Source organism: Periplaneta americana, chromosome 9 (assembly GCF_040183065.1).
Source record: "Periplaneta americana isolate PAMFEO1 chromosome 9, P.americana_PAMFEO1_priV1, whole genome shotgun sequence".
Classification (NCBI taxonomy): Eukaryota; Metazoa; Arthropoda; class Insecta; order Blattodea; family Blattidae; genus Periplaneta; species Periplaneta americana.
Window position 1 is genome coordinate 91973125 of NC_091125.1, and position 26463 is coordinate 91999587.

The 26463-nt window shown below is 33.8% G+C and overlaps 1 protein-coding gene across 1 annotated transcript in view; it reads left to right on the forward strand.

Moving 5' to 3' along the window:
• Positions 1 to 26463, forward strand: part of LOC138706235 (alpha-tocopherol transfer protein-like) — a 152190-nt gene that overhangs the window by 114868 nt on the left and 10859 nt on the right. The window contains exons 3-6 of the mRNA XM_069835282.1: positions 4602 to 4761; positions 10599 to 10857; positions 18403 to 18513; positions 24003 to 24108. Coding sequence (XP_069691383.1) covers positions 4602 to 4761; positions 10599 to 10857; positions 18403 to 18513; positions 24003 to 24108 — 636 coding nt within the window. The remainder of the gene's footprint in view (positions 1 to 4601; positions 4762 to 10598; positions 10858 to 18402; positions 18514 to 24002; positions 24109 to 26463) is intronic.

The following is a 26463-nucleotide window of genomic DNA, read 5'->3' on the forward strand; positions in this document are numbered from 1 at the left end:
TATGGAACTAAAATTTTTCAAATATATCAGGCACTGTTTTTCTACAATAAAAAAAATCGATCATTATCATTACTTACTTATAAACATGTAGAGAATAAACCAAAATGTACATAAATATTATTGTGAAAGAGAAAAGAAAACGCATTTATTGAATATAGAGCACATGTGGGGGAAAGAGTAAACAGATATACTAAGCAATCGTAATGGGTGAAAAACGTATTTCGCAGTCAGATCTATACAAAACACTTTTTTCGTTGTTTACAGATTTATAATTGCGCAATATTTCACAAACAATGAAAGATAAATAGGTATTATTTTCAATGTATTATAAACTATAATTTAAATCCAGTACATGTCTTGTAATATTAATGTATACATATATTCAAATTAATTTCAGACAACTGTTTCAAGCACCATGTAATAAAATAACAAGTATTGCACAATTAAAGCTTTTTTAACTCTACTGGTAAAACCTAGCTACGAAGTTCAAAGTCAAACACGAGTATACATAAGAGTCACACTTACGTCAGTCAATCTCCCTCCAGATTTCATCATCTTTCTCGGAAACTCTTTGTAGAAAATATTTTCTATAACAAGAAGAACAATTTTTATTTGGAGGGAAAGACTCCCATTATTTCTTAAATAAACTGTGTTATGAAAATGACACATACTTCCTTCTCAGTCACTTAATGCTACATTTTATAAACCTTTAGAAAGTGATGATCATTTTAAGGAAACCAAGATATTGAAAGATGCTAAAATATAGTACTTAAAATGACGTCTGTGTTCCTCTCTCTGTTAACAGCATTTCTGAAACTACTGGCGAGTTTTCTACATTTACCGTGTCTACGAATCAATTTATCAGGGAATGATGCACATAACTATACAAACTAGTCTATAGTAAAAAAAAATAACTATTGTTTATTTGAAATCAAAAACAGAAAATAGCGATTAACTTGAAAGTCATGTCAACAAATGTGTTTTTATTATTTTGGCGTAGTGTCATAGGATTCCATTTAATTTACTCTATGATGATGATGATGATTATGATGATGATTACGAAGACGACTATGATCTGGTCTTAGAAAACTGTTCCATCTCCGATATTTTCAGAATTTGTCCTTCCATTTTCATCCACTGTATTGCATTTCATTAAAATAATGTTTTCCGATATCTCTTTGGTAATCGTTCAATGAAATACAGTTTCTAGTTACTTACTCTATAGTTTTAACGTGAAAGGTTTATGCTTGAATGTCAAAGGAATAAAATGTTACGAAAATTTCAACATCTCGCATAAATTGCTTAGCAACAACAAAGAGATACGTACGCCACACTATTCTGACGTTCCATTGTAAGGACATTTAGATATCCCGTGTATTATTCAATAAATATAAAAAATATCATTGGCAACACGACAAGAAAAACTACATTGCTCTGAAACGTGTAATATTAATGACATTAATTTTTTCATACACTATATATGCAGTATATTTGACCTTGAATCTAATGACAATGATTTTGCATATTTAGTCTTTTTTTTAAATCTGTTTTGGTTTTTTGATGGGTGTTTGATTAATTAAATGTATTCATATTCATATTTATTCACACATCATTTTGATTCTGGTTCGCCACTACATTACTGCAATTGAAAATAATGTGAGTTTATTTCTTTTACAGATACTCCTTTTCTAAAAGTTACATCATTTCAAATTTTAATTACAATTTTTAGAAAATAATGCCTATTTGCTTGCAAGTCTCTTATGATGAATCATTCCTATAGAAATAAGAAAATCCATTTCGAAAAAATAAATCCCATTAAAAAATTTAATATCATGACACGCTAAAATCAAGACGGAAAATTTAAAAATTGAAATAAAAATTTCGAAATTTCGAAAAAATAAATTCCATTAAAAAATTAATGTCATGAAACGCTAAAATCAAGACGGAAAATAAAAAAAAATTAAATACCAATACGTTTAAAAAATAAGCTATTGCCTATTTATTTTTAGAAATAACGGTATCTCTCTTTTAATATTATATCTTGTACATTAGAACATTCAGTTTAAATAATTGTTTTATTATACTGTACTTTGAAACTGCTACAAAATAGTCTCTCAATGTCATTAAGACAGCAGTTTTACTGCACTTTGTAAATATATCGCATATTCAGTTGGGTTACATAATAATTTAACTTGGAGGTAATCAAATTTATAATACCTTACACACTACAATTTCTAACAGCCTGGCTCCATTAAAAATTATACGGTACATTGGTAAACTGTCAAGGTGTTACAACACATTCCTAAATCTTCAGATACTCGTATTTCATACATAGCCCATAAACAATGCTCAAGATAATTTGAGGACTACTCCATGCTTTTTTCTATATTTCTTTCTCACTTTATTTTATTTTCTGTTTTCCATAATTTTCTTTTTTCTTCCTCCACTTACATTTACCTTCCTACTATCTTTAACGTGTTCATCATTCTTAGTAATTGATTTTATTTATTCATTCCAAACACATTTATGAGTTTCAAAATGTGTCTCATAATTTTTAGAAGCATATGTGGAAAATATGAATTTTCATACAATAAAAAAGCGCATGTCTATACTTCGTTTCATAATGTCTGACAGGAGATGTAAGTATTGCCGGCAGAGGAGGAGAGAAGTATAATTGCTATTCAACCAATAGCAGAGGTCTCATTCCAAGATTGTCTTGAAGTTGGGGGAATGGAGAACGCTTCAGACCGCACAACTTCAAATCAAGCATGGACTGAGACCTCTGCCATTGGTTGAATAGCAATATATTATAGGCCTACTTCTCTCCTCCTCTGCCGGCAATGTTTACATCGCCTGTCAGATATTATGGAACGAAGTGTAGAACATATTTCAATATTATTAAGCTATCAGAAAATCATACCCGATAAGTAGAAATAACGAACACTGCATTGAAGACTTCGAAATATTTAAATTCCTTTTTTTTTCTCTCTCTTTACATTATAATCTTCATTCTAGACATTTTCGAACTCATGGTAAGAAGTATTATCAGTGTTAGAAACAGAATCAGGTGTGAAATCACCCACCTTTCTTTACAATGGTCTACTTGGAAGCTAGTCTAATATCAGTTTAATGAACATATCTTACAAAAACACAAAACTGAACAGGATTATTGGTAAACTTTTGATATGATAGTAAATTCACCGTTAATCGGCACTGTAATTCTCGAGTCTTAATTTATTTTGTCTTCTACAAAAAGTTCTTTCATGCTCAGTAATAACTTTGATTATTACCTATAGAGTATACTAGATCTGTACAGTTCTAATTTTTCACGAGATGAAGCGGAGGAAGTATTTGTTAGCAAGCCTACTACCATTATTATTATTTTTAAGTTAATATTTGTATACCGGTACGTATTTTTCTGTATGTGTTTTGATTCTGGTTGAGTGGAAGGGAAGGCCTGATGGCCTTAACTCTGCCAGGGAAAATAAAATTATTATTATTATTATTATTATTATTATTATTATTATTATTATTATTATTATTATGAAACTATTATTAGAAGACATAATGATGATAATGAAGTAGCAGCTTGATATTGACAATGCGTAAATGTTGTATGGTTATTTTTGTATAGTTCTATTTACTGATTAGGAATATAATATATCTAACACTTCGTAATATAGCATATTTGACATCCAAACAGAAAATTTGTAAAAAAAAAATAGTGTAGAGTTTCGGATAAAAGCCTTATTCAAAATATTATCCTTTACTCATAATAACCCGAAACTACGTATTCTGATAAAAGGAAAACTTTAAAATCTGTTCTAAAATAATAACATAATCATTAAATTCACTGACATAAGTATATTATATTAAAAATTCAAAGAAATTTAGTACAAAGCTCTATAGCAGACCTGCACAAAGTGTGCGCTCTCCGAGCCGGCTCACAGCTCACACTGCAACTTGTACAATCAGTCCTAGTGAAATGGAGGAGTACACGAGAGCGAAATAAGCAGACCTCACTTTCGAATACGGATGAGCCAATGCGAACAGTAGACAAGCTCACAGATTGTATCGGGGCAAGTACCCACGTAGGAGATATCCGGCCTATACCATTTTTCCACTACTGTTCCAAAAATTAAGAGAAGGAGGGCACGTGGTGCCAAATTACAATTCCTTTTCCACACAACTATTTTTGCTTATAACTTTCGACTCAATCATTTCCGGACCATGGTTTCTCATCTCAAATTGATACATGTGCCCTTCGACATCATCCCTGAAAGTTTGTAACACTACCTCGGAAACACCTTGCATATCGAAAAAGAAACGCGTTGTTATATTTACATTATAAAATTTATACTACGTCACAATTTTGTATGCGGAACGTAAACAGCGGCGCTGCGATCTTATATGCGAGAGAAAAAGACATAGCCTATGGCTAGAATAAGAGAGTGATTGTATTGCAGGGGTGACGTAACAGCGGTGTAGTACAAGCGACTGCCGTTTCACAAACAGAATGGTCGAGTAATGCAGTTATGTACAGGCCTACGTTATTATTACTGCTTATAAACATGGTTTAACAGATTATTTTTTTTCGACAGATGATCAGCGTATCACTACCTTTCTTAGAGGTTGCAAGTTCTCGTTGGAAAAGACGAAAAGGAAGCTGGACATGTACTTCACCATGAGAGCAGCTGTACCCGAGTTCTTCAGCAACCGTGATGTCAACAGACAGGAACTCAGAGACATACTTCAATATGCGTGAGTAGTACATAAACGAGTGTGCATATGGTAGCACTTCATTCTTTAACAATGATAATACACTCCGGGCAATTCTTGAAGTTTTTGCAACGAGAAAAATCCCATCACTAGACAGGGTTGATCCCAGAACCTTACAGCCCATAGTCAACTGACCTACCAAGCTGTCATAATGTAATATAATTATAATACAATGTAGGCCTAATATAAAAAGTAAGATTTTAAATTAATCATGGAGATAGTAGAACGTAATCCTACGACATGAATAGGTATTAAACAGAAATTATACAATTATATAGACTTAGACTAATTGTTTGCAAAACTTATTATGTAACAAATAAATATGCAATACCCTGTTCAACATCTATTTCGAGGATTTGATTAAGAACTGTTTTCAGAACATGGGAGGGGTGAAAGTAGGAGGAAGAAGAATAAAGTACATAAGATTTTCTGATGATATGGCATTGTTAACAGAAGAGGAAATGATACTAAGGAATATGCTCCTGGAGCTAAATAATAGCTGTGAGCAGTATGGGATTAAGATAAATGGAAATAAGATGAAGACCATGGTTGTCGGAAGAAAAATGAAAAAAGGTAAACTTGCGAATTCTAAATGAGGTAGTAGAACAAGTGGACAGCTTCAAATACTTGGGATGTACTATAAGAAGTAACATGAGTTTCAGCCAGGAAGTCAAAAGCAGGATTTCAATGGCAAAGGAAGCTGCGGACCTCTGGAAAAATAACTAAGGAAGAGACTACTGCAGTGCTTTGTGTGGATTGTGGCATTGTATGGGGCAGAAACATGGACATTACGACGAAGTGAAGAGAAGCGAATAGAAGCATTTAAGATGTGGATATGGAGAAGAATGGAGCGTGTGAAATAGACAGATAGAATAAGAAACGAAGCTGTGTTGGAAAGAGAGGGTGAAGAAAGAATAATGCTGAAACTGATCAGAAAGAGAAAAAGGAATTGGTTAGGTCACTGAGTGAGAAGAAACTGTCTACTGAAGGATGCACTGGAAGGAATGGTGAATGGGAAAAGAGTCCGGGGCAGAAGAAGATATCAAATGATAGACGACATTAAGATAAGTGGATCATGCAGAGACTAAGAGGAAGGCAGAAAATAGGAAAGACTGGAGAATGCTGGATTTACAGTGAAATACTTGCCCTTGGGCAGAACAATTATGTGTGTGGTCACTATTTAACAGTGTTCATGAATTTACATTCTTAAAGTTTAATTAAAACAATTAAAACAGTCGCCTAATTAAAGAAGTCTTGATGAAAACATTGTGTTCATAAAACTGTTTTAATTATTTATTGCACTTTAATCTTATTTTAAGAATTTTTATTAAGAAATGTTTTCTTATTTTTACCAAAATAAAAATTTTTGTGAGTTTCATAATTTAGTAATTACTTTGATTGTTCTCCTTTGGTGTTATTAAGGTAGCTAGTATTAATTTTTGCCGGTAACACTCAAAGAGTTACAAGTTGTTTTAAGTCCACACCTGTGGAGTAACGGTTAGCACGTCTAGCCGCGAAACCAGGTGGCCCGGGTTCGATTCCCGGTCGGGGAAAGTTACCTGGTTGAGGTTTTTTCCGGGGTTTTCCCTCAACCCAATATGAGCAAATGCTAGGTAACTTTCGGTGTTGGACCCCGGACTCATTTCACCGGCATTGTCACCTTCATCTCATTCAGACGCTAAATAACCTAAGATGTTGATAAAGCGTCGTAAAATAACCTACTAAAATAAAAAAAGTTGTTTTAATATGAGCTACCTTACAGTATATAATAATGTTACGTAATGAATGTGCAATACAAATAAGTTCACGACATGAAGGACATATTTTTGAAATACATTTTTCCGAATTAAAAATAAATGGAAGACGCACAAAAAATAAATTAAAAACACTTTAAAATACGAGAGCCTGTATAGTAAGAAATTAAGTGAATCAATCCAATGTTTAAATTTATTTACTACGTCTGTATGTAATAGAAAAATTAAACGTCTCAGTAATATGATAGACAATAAAATTGAACGAAATTTGAGTACCCATAATAAAAAAAATATATTAGATAGTTTTCCCGGTACACATAGTCCATTGTGATCAGGTGTAGATTTAATTTTCTCCCACTTGGACGAGTGTGTGTACATGTGTCATGTTTTTTGCTAGTAATAAGCTATAGATGACCTTGCTCCATTCTGGCCACGTAACTGGGAAGTCCCAGCGGTAGTGTCTCATTTTCTTTCAAAATAATCACGTGAATGGAAGTGAGGTACACAATAATGATACTTTCTAATGAAATATAATCCATAATCAAGTAGAAAAACAGAGATGTTGGTGAGCAAGATAATAATTTATTGCGATATAGAAATATCAGGAGAAATATATAATGTTGACGGACGATGATGATAATGCAGTTGATGTTATGATGATGATTAAATAAATTAAGAAGTAGGTAAAGGCAATCATGATGATTAAATTTATGACGATGAAATTTCACGAGATATTAATGAAGATACAGTATAGATAATGACGACAATTTACATTAATGACGATTAAAGTTGTAACGATTAAGCTGATCAAGATAAGAGTGAAACTGAAGATTATGACGACAATTATGTTGATAACGATTAAAGTTAAGAAAATTAATGTGATCAAGATAATAATGGAAGTAAAGACTATGATGACGATTATGTTGATGACGGTTAAAGTTAAGAAAATTAATGTGATCAAGATAATAATGGAAGTAAAGACTATGATGACGATTATGTTGATGACGGTTAAAGTTAAGAAAATTAATGTGATCAAGATAATAATGGAAGTAAAGACTATGATGACGATTATGTTGATGACGGTTAAAGTTAAGAAAATTAATGTGATCAAGATAATAATGGAAGTAAAGACTATGATGACGATTATGTTGATGACGGTTAAAGTTAAAATTAATGTGATCAAGATAATAATGGAAGTAAAGACTATGATGACGATTATGTTGATGACGGTTAAAGTTAAGAAAATTAATGTGATCAAGATAATAATGGAAGTAAAGACTATGATGACGATTATGTTGATAACGATTAAAGTTAAGAAAATTAATGTGATCAAGATAATAATGGAAGTAAAGACTATGATGACGATTATGTTGATGACGGTTAAAGTTAAGAAAATTAATGTGATCAAGATAATAATGGAAGTAAATACTATGATGACGATTATGTTGATGACGGTTAAAGTTAAGAAAATTAATGTGATCAAGATAATAATGGAAGTAAAAACTATGATGACGATTATGTTGATGACGGTTAAAGTTAAGAAAATTAATGTGATCAAGATAATAATGGAAGTAAAGACTATGATGACGATTATGTTGATAACGATTAAAGTTAAGAAAATTAATGTGATCAAGATAATAATGGAAGTAAAGACTATGATGACGATTATGTTGATGACGGTTAAAGTTAAGAAAATTAATCTGATCAAGTTGATGACATAAAAATTGTTGATAGTGACGACAATAAAAATTAAAATAATGATAGTTATAACCCCGTCGCTCTTATTTCCGGCAAGCAATCACGCTGGAGGTCGGCTACATTTAAACGTGTGCGTCTTGTGCTTCGCTGCTGATGACGTTAAGCACTTCCTAAGGCTCGATAAATAATATAATCGCCCGCCATTTTGGCTCCTTCGTTGACGTTCGCAGAAAGCACACGAGGACGTTATTTGCCGCTGAATTATTTGCTCAATTACAGTGCGTTTGATTTATTATCGTAGGAGCTACGACACGATAATGTTTAACGGTGCAGCAAATAGATTCCTCCTCTGGTAGCTCGGCAACGAAAGAACAAAAAATGGCGAACGATACTACCTACCTAGACTTCATAGAGCCTTTACTTCCTAAGACGTAAGCAAAGAGGAGGAGTCACGCCTGAAATAACAGCGACGAGACTTTAGAAGAAAAGTGAAAGGAAACAGACGTGACGAAGATAATAATAATAATAATAATAATAATAATAATAATAATAATAATAATAATGGCGGTTTAGGAGTCTTCAGATAATTATGATTATGGTTGTAATGGATATTAAAATGTAGAGATAAAATTATATTCAAGACTGAAGTATACACACAGTGAGAATAAAATAATGACAGTGACTGTGATTATGATGTTAATGATGATGACCAAAAAGGTCATGAATTTCATGATGCGAAACGAGATTTTTATTGTGATGATATTGATATGAAATGTGAACTATAACAAGAGAATGACAAAAAGACAATTATGACGATATTTATAGTATTACTGTAAAAAATATGACTGTAGTAGTGAAGACGAAAAAGATAATCATGAAGAAAACAAAGGCAATGATAATGGTAACTGCTTTTAAACTGACCACTTGTGGAGTTGGAGATGGTTACAAATAATGGTGAAGTTGCGGAATACGATGATAATGATAATGAGAGTAAAAGTTACGTTGGTACGATATACGGTAAAACCTTACTAATACGTACCCTCTATAAAAAGGAAACCTGCACAAACGAAAACTAAATTTGGGAACGGAATGATTTCCTATGTAAAATAATACTTTAAAACGGAAAAATGTCTAACGCGAAAACGGAATTATTCTTGGGCACCATTTAGGTAAAAAAAAAAAACCTAACTAAAACGGTTAATTTTCAGCGTAACTGTTGCTAAATTCTTTCAAACTATTCTTAATTTTCCGATAATAATGTACGAAGCATGGCAATTTTTTGTGTGACTGTACATGCAATGATCTGGAAGACTTTCGCTATTCTTTGTCAGGCGTTGGGGGTGAAGCTTTTGTAACCATGTCACTATTCTGTGCTTATTGTCAAGGACCCGGGCAGGCAACTGACATCTTGTACCGTTACTTCTTCCAATCCTCTTGCATTTTCTTTCATTTATTCTCAGTTTTGTGCCATCAGGCCAATACAGTGATAAAGGACAATGCGAGTAGAATAAAACTGTGAATAACTGTAGTGTAGTGTCAATTTTGTTTCACATTTCCGTTTATTTATTCTGAGTTTTGTGTTAATATGCCAATACAGTGTTAAATAACATTGCGAATAAAGTAAAACTGTGCGATTTAATAAAAAAAGCCTAGATAACCAGTTCTATCATGGTAGCGTGGCTTCGTAATTTTAATGGAGCAATGAAACGTCAGGGTCGTATGATCATACTGTTTTTAGACAATGCTACCTGCCATCCTAGGAATGATTTGTCTAACGTGAAGTTAATCTATTTTTTTTTTCACCAAACACAACTTCAGTTACAAGCCGATGGATCAGGGCGCAATTTACACTCTGAATTGATGCAGGACGCGAAGAAAATCCTACAACGTTTCCTTAAAAAAAAAAGTCGCGGCAATGTACTTAAAAAAAATGTTGGGGCCAAGAAACTAGGGCGCAGAGAGAGGGGGGGGGGAGAGAGAGAGAGAGGGGGGGGTTGCAATTACGTAAGTTAATAATTAAGAAAATAAAATTCACTTTGCATGTACTGTATAACTTTTATTTCAAATTATTTCTTCATTGTGTTCGTCCTACGATGAGCATATTGCAGTAGTCTATTCTTAGTTTTGCCAAAGTTCAACCCTTTGTAAAACGAAAACCTGTGGAAACGGAAAAAAATTATAGAACGATCGCGTTTCGTTTTAGGGAGGTTTTACTGTGTATACAAAGGAAAATATTGTGCTGCAGACCACGATGATAATGACTTCAGTTATAAACGAGACGATTATGGTGCTGACAATGAGCATGAAGATGGAAAGACTGTGATGAAGGCGATGATAAGAATATTATGATGGTGATGTATGTTTCAGCCGCTTCCCGCCGCTGCCCGGCCTCACTCCGAATGGGCGGCGCGTGATCGTGATGAGGGCCAACGCGGACGACGGCCTGCTCAAGTACAACGTCAGCGACGCCATGAAGCTGGTCATGATGGTCGGTGACATCCGCCTCAAGGAGGAGCAAACCGGCGTCGCGGGCGACGTCTATATCCTGGACGCTTCCGTCGCTACCCCTGCGCACTTCGCCAAGTTCACGCCCTCCCTCGTCAAGAAGTTCCTCGTCTGTGTTCAGGTGTGTATTCTGCGATGGTATTTTCAATAATAGATAGATGAGACATTTGTTACTTATTTTTTATCTAGGCCTATTAAATGTTGTATTGAGAAAGTTTTTCTTCTTATTTTTTTGTATAATTATTCTGTAATAGTCTTGAGCGTCAAAATAGACGCCACAGACATAGTCTTACAAACATTATACAGGGTGGTCTGAAAGTTTTCACCCTGCAATAATGTGAATTAACTGGTTTAAAAATAGCATTATCAAATTTATTTCTCAACTGTCAAAAAAGGTAGGTCTACATATCAATATGGGCAAAAAAGAATGATTCGCTATATCATTTTAACCAATAGGCCTACTGGCAAAATACGTTGACCAATCATCTTAACCATACCTATATTATTATTATATTACCTATATTATTCATAATCTTTTACGTTATTCATCATCTTTTACAGTATCCACCTTGCGACAATGGAATTCCCTGTCACAAAGTATTAGGGGCTGCAAGACAAAAAACACTATTAAAAACAGCTTAAAAAATAACCTTCTTAGCATTTCACTCCAATCATACGGACTTAAACTATCACTGTCTACATTGTTACTCTTTCCTTTAGACATGCATCCTGATAGTGCTGTATTTTCAAAATTGTCTCATAATAATCTCTTTCTATTATCTAACTTTATTTGAAATATATTAAAATTCTATGTATTTAGCTTAATTCTGCTACATAGTTTGTATTTCTGCGTTTAATTAATAGTTCATAGTATTTTGTTATTTAATTCGTAAATAACTCTTGTATACTGTACATGTAGCTCTTATCTAAATCAAGTTGTTGATTTCTTTGTAAGTTCTTACATATGTATGTATACTTTTTAGTGGTTGAGTGGAAGAGAAGGCCTTATGGCCTTAACTCTGCCAGCTAAAATAAATTATTATTATTATTATTATTATTATTATTATTATTATTATTATTATTATTATTATTATTATTATTATATAATTTTGCATTCAGTCATAAGTCTGATAAAGTGCGAAAGAAAAAGATAATATGTCTCATTACAGACAGTTATGAATCCTTGGCGCATCTAACACTATCTCGGGCCAGAAGTCGTGGCGCACCTACTACCATTTCGGGGGCCAGTTGAGGTGACCGTGGCACATCTCGATGTCTCCTACGTAAAGGTCCTACACACGCGATATGACCACAGATGTTAAAACGAGCATAAATAAGCTAAATCAAAAATAAAACATACTGTATACAAAAATAATAATAATTAGAATGGCATGCTAACAATGAATCAAACAATTCAGTTGAGAATAAAACTGATTATTTAACAGCCATCTACGTAGTGTAGTTTTATAATATCTATCATGTTCAACAATAAACCTATAGGCTTCCTGACAACTTATTAAACATATGAATAGCTATGGAATTAAACTATTTCTTTTATTTAGTCAACCTAAATTGTGGAGTAACTAATCAATAAATAAAACTGGTATAGTAGCTGTGGAGATGCGTCTTACAATTAAGATCATTCAAATTCATTTCAACTCTGGTGAAGCAATGAAATATACTAGTATGTATATTAATTACCGTGAGTAGGACTTATCAAAGAATAACTTAGTTGCCTGCAGTGCTCATCACAAGCCGAGCCAATCAAAATACAGATATTTTCTTCTGCAGAAGAATAACTTTAAATATATTACTAGAATTTCACCAAATATGAATTCTGTAAGATAAAATACTGTGCAAAGCTCGTAATAAAGTACTCTTTATACTTGATGATGATCATTTTAAACACAAACGTCCTAAAAATGTCATTCTCATCATAATCATTATAATAATTTTATTCATCTTGAATACTGTATGTTTTTAGGACATTCTTTTCTATATCATTGCCATTTTTTCATTCTTATTTCCAATACATTTTATCATTATCAATATAATCATGATTACCCTTATTATGAGTATATTCATCTATCTCCCTACCTTCGTCACAATCTTCATTATCAGATCTGTATAATCGTCGGTACGGCCGTTATTAATTTCTGCCTTTGTCACTATTACCTTTATCATAAATAATTTGTAATTTTCTTTATTATTATCATTATCTTTTTACTGTCTTTTCAATACTTATTACTATCATTTTCATCAACATTATGTCATTTGAATTACGATTATTACTATTTCCATTGTCATCAGGTGCGAATTAACGAGGGGATTTGGGGGATTTCTTCTGTTGGAAAGTTATCCCCCTCTGATAAATTCATATTAACATCCCTACCAGGGATAACTTCTATCCCCCTCACAAATTATAGTTATCGTTACTTTATTATTCTTACTTCCAATGTTTATATTTCATCACAGTAATGTCAACAACAGAAATAATAATAATAATAATAATAATAATAATAATAATAATAATAATAAATGATAATTTTCTCTGTGGTATTCTCTATCTAGGATTCTATTCCTCCCTCTCCCCCCTCATCAGAAATCTTAGTTCACACCCTGATTATCATTATTTTAATCTCACTATTACAATATTTTTTCATTCTCATGATAATTTTAGTAATCATTATTAATATCGTTGACTTACCTCTAAAACCTCGTAACTCTTTTGGTGAAATTGTACAAGAAAGCAAAATAATTTCTGTTTATATCCCAGCTAACAACAAACTGTTTTGTATTTGCAATATAATAACTTTATTGTAGACATACGAGGTTTTATCACAGACGTGAAATGAAAATATATATATATATATATATATATATATATATATATATATATATATTTCACCCATATTCCAACATTCGGAAAAAATTAGATCTGACGAGGTTTAATGAAATATCTGTTAGATATTATCAGCTTGGAGCAAATGTTGCAACTTTAATCAATTCAGAAACTCATAACAAATGTTCAAAATATTCTCCTCTTGCTTCCACTTTCATTGTTATGAGTTTCTAAATTGATTAAAGTTGCAACACTTGCTACGAAGCTGATAATATCTAACATGTTTCATTATGTTCTTTTATTAATAACTAAAAAACTAAGGATTTTCGGATATAAGTTTATATGAACTTTTCTTCTTGTATTGTTGTGATGAACTTGCTCCCAAGATTTGTCGAAGTATTTCTGAAAGATTCTGTATATCTTTCAGTAATCGGCATATGCATTGTACAAGAACGGGAGTTTTGTCCGAATTAGACCTCAACATGTCCACCAGTGCGTACACGGCAGATCATACCGTGAGAGTAATTCCTCCCGTGTGTGATTTACCATGGCAATTGTAACTTCAACAAAAGCTGAGAAAATCTTTTCTCTCGATCTTTGATATTTCAGAGTTGCTGTACATGCTCATCATTCTTTACAATATCCCCCTCCCAAAAAAAGAAATAGGGTATTGTCAAGTCTGGCGAATTTAGAGGTTCATTTCTCCCTACATACGATAGTATACGGTGGGTGCAAATGTAAACCGTTTTTATTCAGTCTCGCGTAACAACTGCAACTGTGTTTTCCACCATAAGGCTCATGTATTTTCTATCAAACTAACCCTGGTGTTTCGTGGGAAAACGTTAGTCCAATGGGTCGATTAACAGTTGCGATCTGCTGTAAAGAGAAGCTATTCATTACAGTAATTACTATTCTTTGGAATCACTCATATTAGATAATTGCGGCGAAGTAACCCACTTTTAATTTCTGAGCTTGACTGCAGGCAAATAGCAGAGCAACAGTTATTATGTAACTGCTGTTACGTCTACATTGCTTTCACTGTTACTGTGGTCTACACATGGGACCAATCGATGAAGACTGTATAGAGGTAGACCAACATAAAACTTTATAACCAAGATTCCGTCTTCAAAATAAATTCAGTAAGAGGGTTACGTGACATGATACGTATCATCATAAAATGTTGTAAGATTCAATTATAATGCTTTTCACGAGACTTAGTTCATACGTCTTATCTTCTTCGTGCCTACAATATTTTGTATGGACGCATATAATATTTAACTTACCATAACTAACAGCGACTTAGTCTTAACACTACAACTAGGCAACGTTGCTTAAGTGCAAATGGCTCCTGTTGTTCTGGGCGGCTATAAACTCGCGACCTCCATGATCTAAGTCGCTTGAAAAGGAGTATAAAACCGTTATTATAAATGAATACCTGAATTCACAAACTGAAGTAAATTTTACATTTGAGCAAGAAAACTACATAGATTTGCAATATAAGAATACTGACATATTTGTATAATTAAAACACAGAGTCGGCCTCGGTAACGTAGTTGGTGGACTATAGCACTGGCCTTCTATGCTCGAGGTTGCGGTTTCGATCCCGGCCTAGGTCGATATCATTTAAGTGTGTTTAAATGCGACAGACTCATGTAAAAGGACTCCTGCGGGACAAAATTCCGGTACACAGGCGACGCTAATATAACCTCTACAGTTGCGAGCGTCGTTAAATAAACCATAATGTTTAAAAAACACAGGAGTAGAGTGGACTTAAAGTATTCTTTTTTACAGGATGGTAGCCTGTACAAAACACAACATGTTAGATAAAAAGTCAAATTCAATGATCTGTGGAATTGGGATGATTCCCAAGTCAGTCTTCAAATAAAGTTGTGCCAAATAAATTGTCCGTAAGCATTCGTAAATTCAATCTGGTCTATTTTAGTGATGTGTATGGGACCAGTGTCCACCCAGCGTCTTGATGAATTTGGGAAGCTACGATTGGTAGTAGCCACCGGCGAAGCTCAATCGGCTGAGGCGCTTGCCTGCCGATCCGGAGTTGCGCTCGAGCGTGGATTCGATTCTCGATTGGATTGATTACCTGGTTGAGTTTCTTTCCGAGATTTTCCTCAAACATAAGGCGAATGTCAGGTAATCTATCGCAAATCCTCGGCCTCATCTCGCCAAATAGCATCACTCTGTCACCAATTCCATCGACGTTAAAATAACCCGTAGTTGAAACAGCGTCGTTTAATAACCAAATTAAAGATAAACTATTAGTAACTAAATCCTGTTTTGAAAACCAGCTATATAATCGCTGGGAGATCATAATACTGACCGCAATATACCCCTACTGGTTGGATGATCGTTCACCTCTGTTCAGATGTGAACGTCAGGCCAGCAGTTGGCTGGTCGGCCTTAGCCCCTCCTGGGCTATCGTGTGATGGATATATTATGAAAATTTTCCAACAGTATCATCACCACTAGTTACGCAATCGTTTTGTAATGTACAATATCCACATCACAAAGGAGACACAAAGAAATCAATTTATGATACAGGTAATAAAACAGAGTAATAATTCCAAGCACATTACACAATGCACTGCTTTATGTAGCATTGGAATTGTTGTAAGAAACAGGTTTTTTGGAAGAATATTACGGCTTGTAATATATTTGCATTATTTCCTCAACTGTCGTAATTTTAACAGTGAAGCGTAGGTATTTAAGCTATAAACAATGTGATTTTTCATTTCTTACAAAGAAAGACTTGGGTATTTTCCTATATTCTATGGTAATGCGCAAGGCCAACAAAGAACAGACATTTCGCTTGCAAAAGCATATTCGATTCGGAGCAAGCTTTTATGAGTGTGCATCGAATTATACATACAGAAACATCCAACGTTTAAGAGTTAGCCTACCTATCTGCTCTATCATCAGGAAAGGCATTATGTACTAGATACGGAAACTGCTGCTTACGTATTTGTTCTAACATCAGGGAAGACTTATGTAAATATGAGAATCTGCTGCTGTTTTATAAAACTTCAACTAGATTTTCCATATCTTGTTTTCAAGCTACTTCTTATTGTAACGGTACCACAAATTTGTTGAAATTTTCTTAACGTTCTTTCTATATCTATATTTTACCAGTATACCATCATGCTCATTCTCACAAGTTCTCTTCAAAGCATATGAAGAGTCCACTGCAAGAATGATGGATGTCTCTTTCTTGTCGAAAATGAACCAAGACTGTCAATGCATAGCTTAAGACATATAGAATGTATATATAGAGTTATATGGCATTAACACTGATAGTCATTGTCCAGTAATGATCGGAAAATCACAGTTAAGCTTTGAGTGCTAAGCATTTCAAACTTTCAATTGCTTCTCCTGCAATATGTATTCCAAATGACATCATCATTCTTGCAGTGGACTCTTCATATGTATACCTTTGCTATGAATTAAAAATTAAAAAAAAAATGTAGAGGAATATTTTATGGTAAATTAAATAAGAATGAATAATTGCCCTCTGTCTTCTGATTGAGGTTCTGGCCGGTACGTACATTTATTATCAGACAGTACATCTCACTTGACGAAATGTATCAGAGGAAGAACAATTGCTTACATACATCTGAAGTCTTATTAGTGTAATATGTAGCTAGTCGGCGATGTACACAATGCAGGGGGGGGGGGAGAAATTGGGCACTCTACCCCATTATTTCCTGGCTTGGTATCACTTGTGAGGTTCAGACCTATCTTTAGACAGTTGACTAAACAACAATATTGCTTCTTATCTTAAACAATCAAATCATTAAAGTTTGTTAAGAAAATCACTTAAAACAGCTCATAAATTAAGAAAATTAACTCATGATTACAATTTAAAAATATCAATTCAAAAAACAAAATCCATGACATTTATATTAAAACTACATTTAACCACTCACAATAACAACATCTGTTGTCATAGCAACTGGTTTTATCATTCAATACATCCATAATATCTCCAACTACGATCACCAGTTGTCTCGTATCGCATGCGAATGCGCATGACCCATTCCCAGCAGTGTTGCCACTACTTTATTCACAACCCATGCATTTTTACTTGTTCGACATCTGAAAACTACAATGCTGATGAAAGATCTATGAAATACAATGAATGAAATTAAAATTTAAATAAAAACAGCTCTTTCCCTAAATTAGTTCTGACGGATTTCGTTTATAGGGCTAATCTGTAAATTAATCTGGAAAGTATGCATATCAAATGAAATAATAATATGAGAATATTTGAAGTCGTTATATCAAATTACATACTAAGGTGGTGATTTACTCAAAGCCTAAAAATGGATAACGAGTGGAGAAATTTATAATAAAAATAAAAAGAAGAAGAGAAAAGGAGATAGAAAACAGAAAAGTGATACAATAGTGTTAAAAAGAATAAAATTCAGTACATAAAGAGAAAATGACGATGAAAATGGCTAGAAGAAAGACACTTAAAGAGGACGAAGAATATGAATATTTAGAATAAATAAAAACTTTAGAAAGAAGAAGAGAAGAGTAATAAAAGGGGTAGGAGAATTAGCTGAGTAGAAGAGGGGGGGAGAAAAATACAGAGCATAACAAACTAATATACCTGCGAAAAAGAGAAGAAAGAAATGAAGATAAAATTAGTGCTAAAGTATGAGAGAATAGGAAAGGAAGTGAAGGATGTAACAGCGAGAGGAAGAGGATGAAAATAAAAAAAAAACCAGATATATCCTCCGTTGTGTTGAGTATCTTCAAGTACTTGCTTAACCTGTAAGACTAATTAGCTTTTCTTGTGTATTGTTTCAGGAGGCGTACCCCGTCAAGTTGAAGGAAGTGCATGTGGTTAATGTATCGCCACTCGTGGACACCATCGTCAACTTTGCAAAGCCTTTCTTGAAAGAAAAGATCAGAAAAAGGGTAAGCATTACAATAATTATATACCAATCCATATATGTACCTCCCAAGGCAATCTACTATAAGACTGCTAGAGAGATCAAGGACGGTATACAATCCGAGAGTCTCCAAAAAACTATAATTATTATGCACAGAGAATATTATGATGCTCCTTCGGGAAAAAAAATGTAACGCAAAACACATTTCTAATATGCTTTATCATCAATATTTATTGCTAAATTCCTTGACGATCGATGTGCAACTTACTATAGAGTGATTCTTAAGGGGTTAGGTACAGCTTACAGCAGTAAAATTTTTGGAATTATTCAACATTTGTTTCCTCCATTACTATATCTTGTGCAATAATAAAAATTGGTATGTGTAAAACACTGTCCTTCTGCTATATGAAAAAAATATTTTTACGATAAAAAAGTATATATATATATTTTTTTTTTTTTCAAAATTCATAATGGTGGCAGTTTACTGTGCACTGATGAAGCGTTTTCCTCATAACTAATAAACTTCTTAACTTTTTCATGTTCTGTCTCTTTTGTTTCATTACTGAAATTCATGCTTACAATATAATAATACCCTTCAACTACATTCCTCAATAAATAATATTTATTTTTATTTTGTTTTAGAAGAAAGTACTGATATTTAACCATTTTTAAATGAATTTATTTTTATCAGACAATCTATCAAAGGCAGAGAAGTGATCTTTCATCATATTGTAGATATGACATGCACAAATACACAAAATATTTCATCACACAATGTTGGATAGTTTTTGAATTATGTGGGAAACGATTCATCACTGCACAGTGAATTGAATTTTGAAAACAAAAATGTAAATAATTTTTTAAGTCGCAAAAATATTTATTTTTCATATAGCAGAAGGACAATGTTTTACACATAATAAGTTTCATTATTGTGCAAGATACAGTAATGGAGGAAAAAAATATTCAATATTTCCAAATATTTATTGTTGTAAGCTGTACCTAATCCCTTAAAGAACCCAAACCAAACGTTTGCCAACAATTCACAAACAAATTAATAAAACAAATGGTAAAATTTCCAGGAGACTTATTTTGGCACATGCACATCACATCAAGTGCTGAAAATGACCGCCGTTCTCCAATACGCACATTTCGACGGGGCGCTAGGTGTTTTCTTTTACACTTGCCAACATCATAATATCAATGTTCCTGATTTCCACATAGATATTGTTCTTCAGCTCTTCCAGGGTTTGGGGCCTGTCCGATAAACCCTATCTTTAAGATAGCAACATAGGAATAAATCAGAGCTGATAAGATCGGGCGAACGTGATGGCCACAGAGCAGCAAAGATGATTCGGTTGTCAAACCAAAAACTAGATATTGTCTTCGTTGATTTTTCGGATGTATGGCAGGTAGACTAATCTTGCTGAAAGTATCCCTGCTTTACTTTCCAAGTTATTAAGTTACTCCATAAACTCTGTGAAAATTTTCCAGTATGCATTAGTGTCAAAATTGGGTCGATAATCCCACTTTTTACTGGGATAATGTGAATGTTGAATGTGAATGTTGATATCCTCATGTTTACATTGGTACTATGCTACCATGGTAACCGTACAGCTATAAACAAACATGGGTGACCAGACTCCGTTTACCATCGAACAGAAATAAGTGACAGAGGTTTGCTTCATGAAAGAAGTCATACCGGCGACACCGTGGATATAGTGGAGATGAAATTTCGTGACCGTTTTGCAGTGGAACAACCAAAGAAAGCAACAGCGTTAGGGTGGGGAAAAACGTGGATTCGCAACAGGTAGTGTGAAAGACCGTTCCAGAAGTGGAAGGCCGATTGTTAGGAGGGAAACATGCCACGTTGTTAAGGCATCAGTGGAAATGTCTCCCATGAAATCTACTCGGAAAAATCTGCAGAGCTTGACATTTCTCGTTCGACCATGGTGGAACATAGGGAAGTTGATTTAAGCTTAATCATTTCCGTTCATTCCACGTTAATGAATTAAGCGATGCTGATATGGATTAAGTAAAGCGGCATGTGGGACGCTTCTTAAAACGTTCCGTATGTAACGTTCAAGTGATAATGTTCTCTTCACGGACGAATGCGCTATTTACCAGAGCATGCATTCACAAATCATCGTCTTTTGTGGTAAAGAAAATCCATTCTTTTATGAAGAAGTGGAGCGAAATCTACGCCAGGTCATGGTGTGGGTTGGACTTGGTGCAAAACACATTTTCGGCCCTTTCTTCTTCCAAGGTTCCATTAATGGGCCAGCCTACCAGGACATGCTTAGAGAATGGTTGGTGCCACAGTTGCAAGAAGACACTGTGGTCCTGCAACAGGACAGAGCCTAAATACGACTTTTCTCAACCGGTGGATTGGAAGAGGATTGCAGATGATGAAGCTCTTTTTGCCCGGCCTCCACGAAGCCCCGACCTCACAACACCTGATAGATAATGCTCTGTGGGAGTTCATCAAGGACGAAGTGCAAAATCACCGCTATAACACAACGGCACAATTACGAGCAGCTGTGAAAGATGCCTTCAAAGAAGTGACCCTAGATTATCTCCGCAAAACAACTGCCAGGACATGGCGTAGAATTCACCTGTGCTATGAAAATGAAGGTTTTCATACCGATGTCTTGGATCGTTAAACTATGAGGTATATGTCCATATAAATCAATCAACCATACCCACCGTAGTGTCGTAATACATGAGGGATACACCCACTCTGTGTGTAGTATTACTATAATCATCACCCTCTTTCAAATCATTGAGACACATGCTGCTGAAAATACTTTGTAGTCGAAACAGTCTCGGGTTAACGAATGTGTCTCGTAATTCGAAGCTCCGCTCGGGCATCAGTTCAGATCTCGCTTGAAGCGATTATCTGGTAGAGTTTTCTCAGACATTTTCGCCAATTGTAAGGAGAATGTCAGATAATCCCACGTCGAATTCTTGGCCACATGTTGCTAATTGCTATCTTGCTGTCATCAATATTCAACCGACGCTAGTTAAAACAGCGTCGTTAAACAAGCAATTAAAAATGCAACGTTATGTACAATTGGTCTATGTTACATAAGTTTCTCCAGTCTCCTACGCTGTAGTAATTTTACGTATATATTTTTTTATTATTAATATATCTCAATCGTAGACGCTGCCGTGGAATTTTACTTGTAGGTTCTCCTTGATTTTCCTTTCTTGTTGTGGTCTCGTTGTGTGTTCGGTCCGTGCATGTCTATTGAAATTAATTGCTTTAATATAGCTATGTTTAACTTGATTGTTAGAGGAGAAAAATTCGCTCTGGCGCCAGGGATCGAACCTAGGTCCTTGGTTGTACGTACCAAGCGCTCTAACCACTGAGCTACGCCGAAGTACGAGCCACAGCACCGGTTTGAGTCTTCCTCCTCTAGTGTTTTCCCTGTATGGCCTTACTCCATGTTCGACATATATGTTGACTTGGTTGGCCAACTGCCATGGTACAAGAAGCGTATTCATTTGAGTGACTTGATGGCCAGGGTTCCACAGTGTGTGTGTGTGTGTATATATATATATATATATATATATATATATATATATATATATATATATATATATATATATATATGCACTGTTGGGCGAAGAATCTACTTAAAGATTAATTTTTGGTCCTACAGAATTTATCTATTATGGTAAATATTATTATTAATAAATTATACCAAAGCACATGATAGTACTTATCACTATCATAAAATATTTTGATATGATACTTCTTGCACCAAAGGGGAGGCCTATAACTGAAACTTGATTAATATATTTCAGTATTATTATTGTATTTATCCTGGTAGTAATGAACAGTTTGACTAGTAGACACTTTGTTTTTCAGCATTAATTTCCTATGATTGTATGTTAGAAGATTCGAAGAGAACGTTAGCATGTAGACCTTCGGCTCCCCCCTCCTAACAAATGCATAACACAATATCAATACGGCGGTTGCTGTCGTCTGCGATACAACGAACTTTTTTGTTGATTTCGAGTTCGTTATTTTTTTTTCTGGTTATTATATGCTTATATAAGTTGTGTTAACTCTCGCTAAGTGGTTTTATACTTTATTTTATCAATCTCAGTTATTATTTTATTATTGTTAATATTTTTATTTTATTATTATTATTGTTAATTAATTAATTTGTATTACTATCTTGTATTATCTCCGTCACTGTTATTCTATTATTACTATTATTATTGTCATTATTATTATTATTATTATTATTATTATTATTATTATTGTTACTATTATTTCTATCATCAACATTATTATTGATGTCTTTAAAATTTATGTAGCCTTTAGTGGACTGTACCGAGCACGAGCACATGCTCATTTCGGGTATCTATACAAATGTACTATTTCAAATGTAAATTATGAATAAATTTGAATTTGAATAAATTTGAAAGCTATTAAATTAGCAAAAGCAACTAAAATCTGAATGTGGATTTGAAGAACTCGTCTTTACTTACGTATTTCGATCACAATTTGTAAGCTATAGATAGATATAAACACAGTATTGTGGTTTGATCGTGGCAAAAGATTGAAGATTTGGAGTGAGTGAAAATTGTTGCACATTTTCAGTAATTATTTAACAATGTGTAAAATATTCATTATAGAATAAAATAAATTACATTAACAGAAAGTTCTTTATTTGATCTTTAATATACATGCAGGTTTGCTTGTTTATCTGCTACAGGTACTGAATTTTTAACGATGTTACGTACCAGCATAACTTACTTTCATTTTGTATGTAGCGTAGGCTAGTAGATACCGGTAAACGGTATTCAACGTTAAAAAAGTTTGGAACAAATTGTGCAAAGAAGAGTTTTAGTATTAGCCTATGGGTTATTTCTATACCACGTCGGCAGGTTTCTATGTTCTATAATCCATAGCATGGCATACAAAAGATGGTAATGATGATGATGATAGTAATAATGATGATTAATTGAAGACCTATCTTTCCAAAAGGGGTAAGTGTCAATTTTTCAAATTTAATTTTATTCAAACTGAGGGAGGTACCTACTAAATAGGCTCTGTCGTGCCTCAAATTTAAGTGACTCATTCGTCAGAAGATGGTGTCGAACCCATCTCAACAAGCATTTGGCAGTGTGTTTTTAATCACTATCTCAGAAAGTAGTTTTTGACGCTTAGCCACTTTCAAAAGAGAGGTCTTCAATTTTATAATTACTTACAGAGTAACTGCAAATAGATACTTTTCTGTATTACATATTTTACAAGTACAAGTTCAATAAAAATATTTTTGCATGATCAAGATATTCCCATTGTATTCGTAGAATGTCAAGGTAAAAATGTCAGATTTTATATTCATTGTGATCGTAACATTAAAGTTGTGGGTGTCCTTTTCAGACAGCGACAGAAGTGAAACCACACAATGTCAAAGCATGTCTTGCTTACGTAACAAGGCAGCTCAACTACTTGAATCAATAAACACCAATTTACGTAACTCCCTTAATATTTTACAGATATTTTTACATCCGGACGGAATGGAGTCTCTCTACAAGTACATTCCCAAAGATATACTGCCAGAAGAATACGGCGGCTATGCTGGACCCTTGGACGATATTCACGGTGAGTTCATAATGCTATTGTAAGAACGGCCGTAAATTATAAACAGAGCAACAGACGGTTGTGATCCAAATTCTACGATAAATTTGCCAAACTGCTTGCTTATATTATCAATTCAGCTTTTCTTTAAACATGTGCAGGAGAATTGGAGTTGCTGTGATTCTTGAAGCAAGAACAAAAGGTTACGAAGGATGTGACATGAACAGACTTATTATTATAATATAACTTAACAAATTGTTACCAGAATGCTTATAGAGACCGTTCATTTCAAAACTTCTCAGTCTAAATAACTATAAAATTTAAATTGAATTTAATTAAACAAAAAACACGTAAAATTAGATATTGAGAGGGAAGTTTAAAACCAGTCTTAACTGATTAGTAAGTTTCACCCCTTCACACACAGCCACCCCCACTTTGAAATTTCAAATGGCACCCCTATCGTGTAATACTTAAATTTGAAAGAGTATTCAATTGTTTATACAAAAAAAAAAAACAAACAAATGGCTTTTAAGGAACCCGCAGGTTCATTGCCACCCTCACATAAGCCCACCATCGGTCCCTATCCTGTGCAAGATTAATCCAGTCTCTATCACATATCCCACCTCCCTCAAATCTATTTTAATATTATCCTCCAATCTACGTCTCGGCCTCCCCAAAGGTCGTTTTCCCTCCGATCTCCCAATTAACACTCTATATGCATTTCTCGATTCTCCCTTACGTGCTGCATGCCTTGCCCATCTCAAACGTCTGGATTTAATGCTTCTAATTGTTTATACAGCACATTCATTTGTTTTCGCATATTTTGTTTTCTATCGTTGCCTGGCAACCTGTTTTGTTGTTATTGTCAGTTGATTGTAGGATGGAAACATAGTTTATTTTGTGTAATTTCCTAAATTTACTTTAATCAATAAAGACGATTTCTGTCTCCTCTTGAAGGGTATACACCATTTTCAAATAACTTAATACAAAACTATTACATAAAATGCTCAATAGGCTTTGTAGCTTTATTCTCTTCAGCTCTAATCAACAATAATCACAATCCAGGTTGCCAGGCGACGAGAGGAAAAAAAGATGCGAAAACAATTTAATTATGTGTATAAGTAATTGAATACTCTTTCAAATTTAAGTATCGCTAGATAGGGGTGTCATTTGAAATTTCAAAGTGGGGTGGCTGGGGGTAAGTGGGTGAAAATAAATATGCAATTAAGACAGGTTTTTTAACTTATTCCTCAATGCCTAAATTGACGTGTTTTTGTTTAATTAAAACCTATTTGAATTATATAGTTATTTGCACTAGGAATGTTTGAAATAAACGTTCTGTATAATTATGTAATCCCTTCACTTTATCTGTAACAAAAGAAGAATGCGATGAAATGTAAAGTAAAGTTGATAATTACAATAGGAATGCAATGTCGTAAATACATCATTTTGCATTCATAATACCTTTCAGTCTCAGTTAAAAAATTCAGTATTAGATGGGATGGTAATGGAAATTGCCACGAATGATGTCGAACTGTTTTTCTGTGTCATGTACTTCCTGTGTGGTACCGATAATAACAATGATAAAATTAGAAAATTACTACCTGGAGTTTCGTTTCAGAACATTGCAGAAAAAAATGATAATGGAAATTGTCACCAAAAAAAATCATTATTTTCAAACTGCTCTTTTCTACAATGAATTCCCTGTGTGATACTGATAATTACAACTGTAATTAATGTTAGAAAAAAGGACTTTCATGCAGCATACCTTCTTTTTCTGTTAAAAAAGAACAGAAAAATGTAATACTAAGATAATGCAAATTTCCACGAAAAAAATTAATGTTAACAAACTGTTTTTCTATGCAACGCATTTTCAGAAAATAGTAACGTAAACAAAATGTTAGAAAATTACTTGCTTGCATCATACCCTCAGTTTCTATTCAGACAAGAACAGAAGGAATGCAGAAATATAATACCAATTTGTGCAAAAAAAATTCAATTTCTCAAACTGCTTATCTGTATCATGCCTTTCAAGGCGATGTTAAAAATTACAACAGAAACACTTCAGACAATGCTGTCAAACTGCTTATCTACTATCTACACCTCAGTGGTGTTGTTGATAAGTCCACTTTATCAGCTTTAAGATACAGCGAAAAAACAAATTCAGTGGTACTTTTCTTTCAGAGTTAGTAAAGTTACAAACCTATTCCTTTCATTTTTTTAGTTGTTTATTTTACGATGCTCTATCAACAGCAATGGTTATCTAGCGTCTGAATGACATGAAGGTGATAATGCCGGCGAAATGAGTCCAGGGTCCAGCGACTAAAGTTACCCAGTATTTGCTCTTGATGGGTTGAGGAAAAATCCCAGAAAAACCTC